Here is a 13,966-nt window from a genome sequence, read left to right on the forward strand (position 1 = left end):
ACCACCACAGATTGAAATGTCAGCCCACGTCAAATTCTGCAAATGTCAATCTGAAGAATCTACACCACAATCACTTCTTGGTTTTTAAATGCCAAAGCAAACACACTCCGTGCATTGGGTTGTTACCCATAACAAGTTCATTACTACAGTAACTACTTCTTAGAAGGCACATCTATCTCTTCAGGGGCTCCAAAAAGCTTTCCATACATTATCTCATTCAACCCTCACTCTTTTGGTTCAGCAGATGAAATGCAGAGACTGTCATCATTAAATGGTAGTTCTCAAGGACCCTCTTAAATGCATTAGGAATCAGCGACGATCCCAACTCAAAACAAAACAATAAATTAATAAAAAGTATCCTGAGAAGTTGAGACGTTAGTTCCTAAAGCTTCAAGAAAGAAAGTTCACTGAATAAGTAATTACGAGTAAGCCAAAGAAAATCAGACTTTAATAACCTATACCTTCCTGTATTTGTCAGAACCAACAGCCATATCAAAGCATATGAGGGTCAGTCAAAAAGTGTTGTTACAAAATAATAATTGGACATTTATTGAAAGAATGAATAGTCTGTATGTTCCACATGGCACACAATTTTGAGGATTTAATTCTGTTCATAAAAACATTTTGATTCTTTTTATCATAACAATTTTAAATAATAGGATCTGAGGAAAATTTTTATCCTATCTTGGCCTAATGGCACTGTAGAGGAAACACTGGACTGCTAGGTAGGCAGTTCAAGCCCACCAGCCGCTTCAAGGGGGAAAGAGGAAGCTTTTAGTGCCCATAAAGACTTAGAGCCTTGGAGACCCTATACAGAGACAGAGTCATTATGAGTCGAAACCAACTCAACGCAGTGAGGTTGGTTTGTTTATCTTTGCCTTTGTGGGATCTGATTCAAATGGCATGGATTGGGAAACATTTCAATGATACAAAGAGATGGAGTTTAAGGGATTTCACAAGAGAAATATTAAGCTAATAATAAAAGTATTGAGAACAAAGTCATTAAATACCTATTAACAATTAGAAGAGGTGGGTCAAAGAAAATGTGTAGCTCCAAATGGAATACAATGGGCAAATCGAATTGGTCTCAGTGAGAGTTGAAGAAAATACTAAACCTTAGTGTTCTACCGTTAAAAGACACCGGGGGACAATTCTATGGAGAGCTGAGCTAAAGCCCACTTGGGAGGAAGCGCCTGCCCACATAGGTGAACAATCTTTTCCTGGGCAAGGCAAGAAGGGGCCCATTCACTTCATGTGGGTGAGCAAACGTGTCCCAAGAGGCCATTTTATTTACAGCTTCTTCCTACTGGATCAGGCTCATTTGTTTTTATATCTCAAATCTACGTGTAGTCTGTACTCACATTGCATGTGTTATTATTAAAAACACCTTTCAGCATGCCACCACTGAAATGGAGTGCTCTAAACAAATGTTCTCTTAGGGCAATAACTCCTTAATATAAACTGCATTTAATAAAACTGGTAGTGATTTTAAAAAGAAAAGGGTACGGCATATTCAGAGGAAATGTCTGGAAGACATTTGCAATTAATATTTTACAAGACATTTAGATTCTGCAGATTCCTCCTTGCTGTTAAAATTTAAGAGGTTTTTACAAAACTGTATCCCTCTCTGTTATTGCATCCTTAATTAAATTAATTTATACAGTGGATGCTCTAATGATACTGCTGTAGATTTTCAATCAAAAAGTCTTATTGCTATAGACAATATGTGTTAAGACCTTGGAAAAAGAATGGCACAGGGTACAGACCTGTCACTTGCATAAGGATCGTTAGCCCTGACATCAGATTACTGAAAAGATCTTAGTCTTTGTGTGCGTGCGTGTGTGCGCCTCATTTAAGGTCTTCTTTAAATTTTATTTGTTAATTAAGCTAAATTAGGTCAGTGCAAACAAAATGATTCTTACAAGCTGCTTTCACAAGGATTTCTCCCTGGAAAATAAAATGGCACATGATGACATTTCTATTGAATATTACTACCTGTTTGGCTGGGCCTCCCTGAAACCTAAACAAAGGGAGCGATCTGTATATGCAGTTGTCTACACCGTCAAAGCAGAGACAAGCACAATTTGTCCAAGAACACAGATGGCACAGCTGTGGGAAAAGGCAGTCTAACAATGGTGCAACAAACGTAATGACTAATGTAGGAGCCCAGTCGGTACAGAGACTCACAATACCTTAGGCAGGATATGAAAACACTAAGGATCTTGAGAGAGTGGGAAGGACCACGATTCTGTTGGAAGCAGACAACCTGGTTCCTGTCTGTCCTTCCAGCTACACTGTGAACTCCTTAAGACCAGAGGCCCCATATAGCTATCATTTACGCTATTTCCTGTCAATACTTTGCCGAGTGCTGGGTACACAGTTGCTGTTGTTGTTGTTAAGTGCTGTCAAGTCAGCTCCGATTCACAGTGACCCTGTATAGGGTTTCTGAGGAGTGACTGGTGAATTTGAATCACAGTGCAAACCGACCCTGTGGTCCAGTGCTTTATCCCACAGTACCACAGTAGGCACTTAACAAACATTTGTAATGAAATGCAACAGTTGCTAAGGCACTATACAGGGTTGCTAAGGAGCTCTGGTAGCGTACTGGTTATGAGTTGGGCTGCTAACTTCAAGATCAGCAGTTCAAAATTATCAGCTGTTCCACAGGAGAAAGATGCTCCTGTAAAGGATTTGCAGCCTTGGAAACCCTCAACAGGGTCATAGCCAACCAACCAACCAACCAACACAGGGTCACTATGAGTTGGAAGCTACTCCACGGCACATAACCAACCAACCAACATAAGGTCTCTATGAATTGGAAAGGAGCTCTGATAGCATAGTGGTTAGGAATCGGGCTGCAAGTCGCAAGGTCAGCAGTTCAAAACTACTATCTGTTCTGCAGGAGAAAGATGAGGCCTTCTGCTCCCGTAAAGATTCACAGCCTCAGAAACCCAGTACAGGGTCGCTATGAGTTGGAACCGACTCCATGGCACATCACCACCACCACCATGAGTTGGAACTGACTTGATGGCACTGAAGAACAATAACAACATACTTAAAGTTGGACCACACAGTTGGTAGGCCAAATCCACCAGCTGCTCCTTGGAACCCCTATACAAGGTTGTTATGAGTCAAAACCTACTCAATGGGACTTAAAAACAACTATTTAAGGTCTGATTTGTTGCTTACTACTTAATCATTTCTAAGACAACAGAGAACACAGGTCAAACCAAACACATGACCCCTGGATTCTTGTCCTGCATTATGCTGTTGCATTGCATTTGCTTACTTTATTCCTAATATTAAATTTCTAGGATTTATATTGAGCACTTCAGAGGATTTAAGACCCAGTGTCTTTCCCAGTTCCATAATTAGAGATAGGCCTGAGAAATGTATGCTTAATTACTTTACACTGCCCAGTAAGGTCCTGATCCTGTACCACAATCGATCCCTACCCACCCTTTGCCCTCAATACAGGGCCTCTAGTATCCTAGAGTCCTGGTGTGGCACTGCATAATAAGCACTGGACTGCTAACTTCAAGTTTGTCAGTTCAAGTCCATCAGCTGCTTCTTGGAAACCATAAACACTTTCACTATAACATGTATAGCACTTTACAAAAACAACAATTATCCATACATGACATACACATTTGACGGCATAATACAGCATTCTATCAGCTTTTTAAAAACCACTTCCCATAGTAAGTTCTTTGCTTCCCTCAAGAAAGGAAAACCCATCAAGTCGATTCCAACTCATTGTAACCCTATAGGATAGGGCAGAAGTACTCCTTAGTGTCCCAAATTAGCAATCTTTATAGGAGCAGCCAGCCTCATCTTTCGTCCACAGAGAAGCTGAGATGTTTGAAGCTCTGACATGCAGGTAGCAGTCTGATGTATAGTACTAACATTTATAGGGATCTAGGAGTCCTGGTGTGGCGCTGTGGGTTAATGCGCCAGACTGCAAAGCAATTTGAACTGCAAGGCCCATGGTTCAAGCTCACCAACCGCTCCTTGGAAACCCTATACAGGGTCGCAATGGTTTGGAACCCACTCAACAGCACTTAACAACAACAACACAACCCACACATGGCATACAGATTCACTGGCACAACAGATAGTTCTTGATTCCTTCCCATACTCGCTCTTTGTTTCCTTCAAGAACGGAAAACCCAAAAACTGATAGCCATCGAGGTGATTCTGACTCACAGTGACCCTAGAGGACAGAACAGAACTGCTCCTTAGGGGTTCTGAGATCACCTCATCTTTCTCCCCATGGTGCGGCTGGTGGGTTTGAACTGCCAATTTTGTGGCTAGCAGTTGAGAGCTCAATCCACCATGCCAACAGGACCCCTATCAAGAAAGGAAGGTGGTAGATCAAGGGGAGGTGGGAATCAAACACCTAAATATGAATCAAGTTTGGCTGTATGATAAAAGTTCCTTATGATACAAAATATCAACTGCAAGAGAAAATTAAATAGGGGGGAAAATAGCACTATTTTATCTTAGTTTAGATTGAAAGTTTTGGACACTTTACAAAGAAGACAGCAAGTACCTTTTTAATGGATTTTAGCCACAGGAAAATGATTACAACCAGGGAAGCTTTAAAGTGTCGGCTGGTGATGCATTTTTCTTTATCCCTTTTTATTTTTATTCAGAATGAAATTGAAAACATATGGCAAAGTGCATCATTAATTTCTTATTAATTTCATAATATGAAGGCAACCAGTTAAAATAGTAGTGCTACAACTTTAAATTACTGAACTCACTTCGTATTTAATGAGAGCTTTAGCACAGTGGGGTTTCTGTTAAATTAAGTTGTGCCTTCACATCACAGTGGGAAAACAGGTGTATATTGGTTTAGAATTATGGAAATGTTGACTAATTCCAAGGCTTGTAATCAAACAGCAAGGCACCCTGTAATATTTTTTCCCAAGAATATGCATTAATCTTTTATGTCTGCTTCCATTTCTTCCTGACCACAAAGGCTCACAGCTGAAAGGAAATCACTTTCATATTTTTCCTGGCTCTATTAAGGGTGAGTTTACCAGGTAAAGCTATACATAAATGCAGAATGTGGAACTCTCTGTCCCCTCTTACCTAATTTGAAACTGGTAAATGTAGCAACAAAATGTGCATACTTCTGTAAAGGCTGTGAGCCTACAAATCAGATCTGACTTTTCAAAATTTTCACTCAACTTGCCACAGGTAATTGGGCTTATAAAATTGAATTGGAAAAAACAAACAAACCAAACACCAAAAATGAAAGCATCTTTTCCAATCCAAAAGTTATTTTTCTTAATAAAAGATCTCAAAATCAACACCCCTAAATTCAACACGTACAATTTTTAGTTGTGGGGAAAGAGATGTGTAGTATACATACACATGCTATTGTTAAGTGCCAGCCAGTCAGTTCCAATTCATAGCGACCCTATATAGGGTTTCCAAGGAGTGGCTGGTGGAGTCATGGTGTGGCGCTGTAGGATAAGCACTGACCTTTTAATGGCAAAATTAGTGGTTCAGACCCACCAGCCGCTTCTTAATTCAACACACACATACATATGTTGTCGTTGCTGTTAAGTGCCATCGAGTCAGTTTTTATTCATAGCGTCTCTGTGTAGGGTTTCCAAGGAGCAGCTGGTGGGTTTGAACCACCGACCTTGCTGTTCAAACCAACCTTGCAGTTCAGTGCATTATCCTGCAGTACTACACCAGGATATATTTATACAGAGTCGCTATGACTTGGAACCAACTCAACAGTACTTAACACACACACACATACATATATATTTAATTCTATATACACACACACATACACATATATTCAATTCTACATGTATAATTCTACAGAAAGGGGTCAGGATAGAATGTCCCAGACAGAAGCAAAGCCATCAGTCACGTCTATGTATTTCACCATGCCCCAGAACCTTCATATGTGAAAATGGCATACTGGGAACTGTGCTTCTAGAAGAGAAGAAAGTTCAAATTTATCAGGTTTTGCATTAATTTAAAATATGATGGGATTTGGCAGCAAAATATATCCCAAATGCTAAACAGCAATTCATTATCTCAAGTAATTTAAGAGAGAATTTGTGCACTAATTTTTTTTTTTAAATAAAAGTTTAAAATTTATTTCGTTCTTTTTCAGAATATACACAGCAAAACAAGTACCAATTAATTTAACAGTTTCTCCAAGAACAATTCATTGGTGATTACATTCTCCATTCCTCCCCCATTCACATGCATTCACTTCCTGCTAAGGTTCCTACCTAAGCTTTCAAAGTTATTGTTGTCAATATGAGCCCATATAGATAGTTCTTAAAAGAACACAATACTCAAGGAAGATATATATTTTTTACTAGTTTAGCTAAATGATTGGTTTAAAGAAGATTTCAGGGAATATTTTGGTTTAAGGTTTAAAGATATCTCAGAGCATAATCTCATGGGTTCATTCATCCAGTCTTCAGGGCACCAGAAAGACTAGAGCTCATTAAAATTAAAAATCCTGTTCAACATTTCCCACCTATTCATCAGGATTCATCCTTTAAGAAGAGAACTTTACAAGATGTTATTTAAGCTTGAGAGTCTGGGGCAAAAAACAATGAAAAAACAAATTTTCCTCTAACACTGGCTCTTGCTGTTGTTGTTAAGAGCTGTGGAATCAGTTCCGACTCACAGCGACCCTGCATAGGGTTTCCAATGAGTGTCTGGTTGTTTGAACCACTGACCTTATGGTTTGCAGCCCAGTGCTCTAGTAAATATTTGTCTTAGTTGTGTGACCCAACGCTGTTATTTTCTAGAATTTGCATCAGAAAAAAATTCATTTATATGGAGAATAAAGCTGAAAAGTTACAAGGTTTTTCTTAACATCCTTGAGTAAAGAATATAGACTTTATCGTAATAATTAAAAAAAAAACAAAAAAAAAAACAAACCTTTACTAAAAAGCACCTTAGAACTTTCAGGGGAAGTGATTAAATTAATTTGGGAGGCAGCATCCTGGTACCACACACTTAACTTCTCTGAACTTTCTCTTCTTTGATTTGTTCACATGAAAAGAGGAAGACTAAAGTGCTGTGATTCCAGAACACAGTTCATATTTTATTATTTTTTTGGGGTGATTAAGGAGCTAATGGAATCCTGACGGGGCGTTATGGGATAATGCACTGGACCACAAAATTGGTTTGAACCACAAGGTCAGCAGTTCAAACCCACCAGCTGCTCCTTGGAAATCCTATAAAGGGTTGCTGAGTTGGAACCAACTCAATGATACTTAACAAAAACAACAAAAAGGAGTTTATGTTTTGCAAATCTTTTGTTGAGCATCTTGCCAGTACAAACAGTATAACATTTTCAATGATTCCAAGGAGAATTACATAAATGCTGTCTTTTCTTGGGGTAATGGGTTATAAAATGTTTGTGTGCATATAGCACACATATTAGTATGTACACACACACACACAGATATTTATGCTCTGAACACATTAGGGACAATATGTTATCTTGTTTTCATTCTTACCACATCAGGTTTCAACAAAATCACGATTAGTGCATTGCTTATCACTTCTACTTTATAACCAATGAATACCATTATGACACTGAATTAACTCATTACTGATACTGGGGCCAATGGGGAAAACATCCAAATACCATAGGGAAATTGATACCAACATATGATATAAAAAATTGCTACAAAACCCTTTAGAAATAATGTATTCTGATGGAATGGCTATATAGAATATCAGTTCATTTCCAGTGAATTGTACTAATCATCAAATATTGCTGGGAAGGAAAGGGGAAAAAAAAAAAAAAGAAAAAAGAGAAAGCTTTGTATTTTCTGCTCTGTATCAACATGAAGCCACAAATTGGGCATTAAAACATTGACTTTGTTAACCACCATTGACTGTTTAGAAACCATTAGGAGGCTTAATATTATGGCTGTACAGGGTACATTTTATCCTTTCAAAAGAAAATCTAAAGACTAAATTTGAAAAGGGGCTCCTGGTGAGTAAAAGCTTTTCCTTCTCCATTTGCTTCCCTGGTGTATGGTTTTTCCCCCCTTTTTCCTTTTAAAGTCTTAGCCCACCCAATACCCTTTGGCAGCCGCTGCTACCCAGTGGGGTCATTCTGCTTTCCTAACCAGGGGATATGCTATTTCAGAGCTCTTTCCGTCTGTGCTAATGCCAATGCCTCTTTATGGGCCAGCCAGCTGCTGTGGCTGCTGTAGGGGAACCAAGAGGTCAGAACACACGCCGCAAAAGACCAAAGTCATTTTTGGCACTAAGAGCCCATAACTAGAACCTTCAGTTGAAAGGGACCATTTTCAAGCAATAAAGTGATTTTGGTACAAAAGTAAACTGACTCACCCCAGGTAAAGTTTTAATATTGTGCAGTGCATTCTGGGCCTCAAGTGCAGCTTTTCTTGTATAAAATGTTACGAAACAACAACCTACAGAGAGAAATGAAAAGGTTTTAGAAATTTCTGTGAATGCTTTGCTTAGATATAATAGAGACTGTGGTGAACAAATAATCTACTTAAAAGGATGCACAATTTAAAAATAATAAAGGCTATGAGAACAGTAATAACAACATCTCAAGCATTTACACAGTGCCTTTCATCAGAAATCATATTTATTAGCTTTACCCAAGCTGGATACCAATTTATAACTCTACATACCAACTGTCTGGAATGCAGATATTCAAGAATGAGGGTGGGGACTGGGTGGGTGAGTTGTTAATGGGGGCTTGTGGTACTGCAATCACATATGAGAAATATTTAATAACAGTAACAATAGCATGACTATAATTTTCTTAGAGGATGTCTCTAGCACATCACACTTTCAAAACACTTATAAGCTCAAAAGTTTTAGATAACTCTATTATAAGCTTCTTAAAGATTAAGGTAGTGTTTTAAGTATTTTTTTTCATCTTCACCATAGCACACAATGCAAGGTTCTGTACATACAACACTAGATATTTGTTTGTCGAAATGACTGACTCTATTTTAACCTGTTTAGAAACTGATGTTAGCAGACCCTGGCCAATGTATCAAACATGGCTACAGCACATCAAACGGCAATCTCTTGGTTCCTCCATTTCCAGGAACTGATGAATGGCTAGGCTGCATAGCCCCCCTCCCCCTCCAGGAGAGGCCAACAGCATATACCCCCTTCCCATGTACCTCCCTCCACCCAAGAAAAAGGTTTTGAAGATTTAAATCATCTTCTCTGCACTGAAGACAGCTGACACATTCTTTCTGGAGATAAAGCGGGCTGGTTAACACATCTACAATTTATTAAGTAACATATAATTTTTTTTTTAACACTGCTAAGCTTAAAAAAAAAAAAGAGATGGACAACAACTTTAGAAACTATGTCAAAAGATATTTCTGATGTTAACTGCTTTTGGTATATTGAGCTGAGGGACAAAAGTGTAGTGATGCGTTTGTTCAGACTGTACATATCTACTGGTGGTGGTGGTGATGGTGGTGGCTGTGTGCCGTGGAGTCAGTTCCAATTCATAGTGACCCTGTACAGGGTTTCCGAGGCTGTAACCTTGAGAGAAGCAGAACACTTCATCTTTCTCCCACGGAGCAAGTGATAGATGCAAACTGCAGACCATTCGATTAGCAGCCCAACTTTTAAAAAACTACGCTACCAGGGTTCCTTATGTATTTAACTACCATGAGTTTATTAAAGGATCGTAATGCATAAATCCAGGCAGGGATGGAAAGAATTACAAAGGTATCCATACTCCCAGCACAGTAAGTAGCATTAGAGAAATGCATGTGGAACACGTAAGACCCTAATATCAGTACTGTTTGGGCAAATGAAGTACATAAGACTAGAAGTAGGGAAAAAAAAAAAGAAAGAAAGAAAAAAAAAAAAAACCGGGAACAGTGAGGAGAGCCAGAAGTTGGTACCAGGAGTCATCAAAGGTTTAGGTTCATGAAGGGACATTCAGGTTTTTCAAGACAAAATGCCAAAAGGAGTGGGGAAAATATATCTTGGGTGCTTCCTCTCCATTTGAAAAAGAAAACTGAATCTTTGCTGACTTACACTTGTTTTCATTGTAAAGTCATTTAAATTATACACAATCTCTACTTTTTAAACAAAGTACATGACCATAGTTTCTTGGTATTTAAAAAACTCCATTCATCTAAGGATTATTGTTGTTAAGTACCATAGAATCAGTTCCAACTCATAGCCAACCCGTATGGTGGTGGTGGTGATGTGCCATAGAATCAGTTCCTACTCACAGCGACCCTTACAGGGTTTCCGAGGCCGTGAGTCTTTACGGGATAGTTTCCAAAAAGCAACTGATGGGTTTGAATTCCAACCTTGTGATTTAGCAGTCTAGAGCTTATACAATAGTACCGCAACAAGACTAGAAACTCTTAAAATATATTATTTGCATGATGGAGGGAACTGAGATTCAGGATGTCTCTTTAAAGATGGAGAGACTGACCACTTTTATATGGGTTTTTGACTTCTGCTATTTTTACTTCCTTAACACAAAGTTCATTTGGCCATCCTGCCTGACAGATTATTTATTTATTTTAACTTTAACTGACCAATTTCTATCGTAATTTTAGCCCCAGAAAATAGGAGATGATTCTATTAAAAGAACAATTAAAATGGGAAACTCAAGTGTAGGCTTTCAGTAACCTAACTGTAATAATAAGAAAAATATTAACTATGATGGCTTAGTATAGAAAGAAAAACAAGAAAAGAGAATCTACAAGTTTCTAACAAAGAAACCCTCAATGAACTCTCCTTTCCCTCTCCTGAGTTGATGGGGTTAGCTTCCAGATAAGGAAGCAATGGAAAGGTTCTGATTTCAACCTCACTTCATCATCAAAGCTTCAAAAAGAGGGAGAAACTGATATGATTCACGAAGCAGATTTACAGGCTGAGATACTTAAAAACAAAAGATTTAAAGATGAGAAAGAAGTTACATGGCAGTTTGGTTGGCTAGAAAGAAGGAAATTAAGGAAGACTGGGTTTGGGAGATTAAAACAAATGCCAGTCTAGGCCTTGGTCAGAATTAGGAATGAAAATTTTAAATTGGCCCAGAGGAACATTGGAGTGCATGGAGAATTGCAAATGAAGAACTGAACACAATAATTAAGATAAAAAAGCAAAGAATAAAGATGATGTAAACAGAGACTCTTAACAGCTCTCACCAATACACAGTGGTCTCAAGGATAAAGAAAGCTTTTCTGTCTTAAACCAGCTGCTTAGAATCTCTCTCATTTCCCCACTGCCTGAAGTTTTAGTACGGAGACACAAAGTATGAGGTTGTTCAGTAGAAGAATTCTCATTTCTTATGTGGAAGACCCTGGTTTGATTTCTAGCGAATGAACCCATGCACACTGACCACCCGTTGGTCAGTGGTGGCCTGTGTGCTGCTAAGATGCTGAGCAAGTTTCACCGGAGCTTTTAGAGGAAGAAAGACCAGGAACAAAGCCTGGAGCTCCACTTCTGACAATCAGCCCATAAAGACCCTAGGGATCACAGAGGTCCAACCCTCAACTAATGACACAGGCGGATGACACAGGATTGACCGGGCAGCGTTTTGTTCTGTTGCGGATGGAGTCTCATCAAATTTAACATCAGCAACAAGGTGCAGTTCAGTCAGGTAATAACTGCCCTTGAGGTGGTTATGTGCTGTGGAGTCGGTTCTGACTCATAGTGACCCTATATAGGGTTTCTGAGGCTGTAAATCTTTGCAGGAGCAGAAAGCCTCATCTTTCTCCCGTTGAACAGTTGGGAGGTTTGAATTGCTGACCTTGAGGTTCGCAGCCCAATTCATAACCACTACACTTCCAGAGCTCCTTGAGGTAGGTAACATTTAATGTCTCTTGGCTATTTACATTTTAGTGGGAATTTGGCTACTTGAATGTCTTTTTCCTGGAAAAAAAAAATGTTCTTAGTGGAAAGAAGGTGTGTAGTTTTATCAAAATAATAATAATATCTTGTGTTTAACAGAGAACTTTAAAAAGCAAAGTTGTGAAGACAACCTAAAGACTGGGAAGAAAAAAATGTAATCATTGCTCAAAGGGTTTAATATCCAGAATATATCAAGAACTCCTATAACTTAGAAACAAAAAGACAAACAGCCCAATTAAAAAGTGGGCAAACAACATGAATGGATGTTTCACCAAACAGGAACATAAATAGCCAAACAAGCACATGAAGAGTTGCTCAACACCTTTAGTCACTGGGGAGCTAAAAATCAAACACATAGATACCACTGTATCCCCACTAGGAGAGCTCAGAGGGGGGAAAAAAAAAACACCCTAAAAACAAAAGCAAATGTTGGAGAGGTTGTAGATAGATTAGAAATTTTATTCATTGTGGGTTGGAAAACAAAGATGGTACAAACTACTATGGGAAACAGTCCGATGGCATATTACAGAACAACCATGTTGTTGTTGTTGAGTGCTATCAAGCTGGTTCCAACTCATAGCGCCCCTCTATAAGGTGTCCAAGGAATGGCTGGCAGGCTTGAACTGCTGAATTACGATTAGCAGTCCAGTGCTTATCCTACAGCGCCACACCAATATTTCAAATAACCCAGAACTTCCACTATAAGGTACATAAGGGGCTTCAAAAAGTTCACAGAATAAAGTAATAGAAAGATAATGGCATATTTCCATGGATTTTTAAGTCTACCCCTTATATAGAAAGTGGCACTGCAGGATAAGAGTTGGGCTGCTAACTACAAGGTCAGCAGTTTAAACCCACCAGCTGCTCCCTAGAAACCCTATACAGGTGGGTTAGAACTGATTTGACGGCTCTTAACAACACATACCAAGAGACTTGAAAGCAGTCATGCAGACACATGCACATCAGTGGTGAATGGAGCACTAGTCACAAAGACTAAAAGGTCGAGACATCCATCAACAGATGAGGAAAGGACAAAGTGTGATATACATGTATACATACAACCATGTATTAGCCACAGAGAAGACTGAAGTCCTGATGCATGTATAAGTGGACAAACCCTGAAAACATTATACTTAGTGAAGTCGACCCCCTCCCCCCCGCCAAGGGTAGTACTGCATGACCTCACTCATAGGAAATATATAGAATAGGAAAGTGGCTACTAGGGACAGCAATGTGGTTAAGCACAAGGTTGGTGGTTTGATTCTACCAGCCGCTCTACAGTGGAAAGATGAAGCATATACTCCCAACAAACACGTACAGCTTCAGAGGACTATGAGTCGGAATCGACTCCACAGCACTTAACAACAATAACTAGGGGCAAAAAGGAGGGAGGAGAGAAGAGGTCACTGTTTGGGAAGTATTAAGTTTCTGTTTATGGTGATGAAAAATTTGGCAACAGATACTGGTGATGATTGCACAACATGGTTAATGTAACTGACGCAACTAATTCTTTACATGGAAAAAGGTTTACCTAGCAAAAATGCTTCATTCTATACAGACATACTGTACTTTATTGCACTTCAAAAAACGGAGTTTTTTTTTTTAATAAATTGGAGCTCTGAGCAACCCTGCATCAAGCAAGTCTTTCGGCGCCATATTTTCAACTGCGCATGCTCACTTCGCGTCTCCACACCCTATTCTGGTAATTCTCACAATATTTCATACTTTTTAATAATGCTACTATAAGTAGTAGACTACGGTACAGTGTATATACAACTTTCATGTGTAGTGGGAAACAAAAAAATTCATATAACTTGCCTTATTGCCATGGTCTGGAACTAAACCCTTAATACGTATCTCCGAAGTATGCCTGCATATATTGCAACAACAACAAAAGGAAGTCAGGTATTTTTTGGATAAAGTAAACATTTGAAGCTGGTGTTCTTAGAAATGTGGGACGGGGAGTCAAGAGAGAAGAGAAATAAAGAGAGGAGGTCAGTGTACCAAAGCAGGGCTGGGAAGATATCCTAAATCTCAAACTCGTTCCAATTTCATCTACAGTCTACTTTGCATGTGCAAC

The 13,966-nt window shown here is 39.0% G+C and overlaps 1 protein-coding gene across 7 annotated transcripts in view; it reads right to left on the reverse strand.

The window, feature by feature from the left end:
• Positions 1–13,966, reverse strand: part of CELF2 (CUGBP, Elav-like family member 2) — a 468,556-nt gene that overhangs the window by 148,157 nt on the left and 306,433 nt on the right. For 6 of the 7 annotated variants that reach the window (XM_006873170.1, XM_006873173.1, XM_006873174.1 and 3 more), the window contains one exon: positions 8,362–8,444. The exons of the other annotated variant lie outside the window; for it this stretch is intronic. In XM_006873170.1, coding sequence (XP_006873232.1) covers positions 8,362–8,444 — 83 coding nt within the window. The remainder of the gene's footprint in view (positions 1–8,361; positions 8,445–13,966) is intronic. 7 annotated transcript variants of the gene reach the window in all.

This window comes from Chrysochloris asiatica, unplaced genomic scaffold (assembly GCF_000296735.1).
Source record: "Chrysochloris asiatica unplaced genomic scaffold, ChrAsi1.0 scaffold00226, whole genome shotgun sequence".
Taxonomy (NCBI): Eukaryota; Metazoa; Chordata; class Mammalia; order Afrosoricida; family Chrysochloridae; genus Chrysochloris; species Chrysochloris asiatica.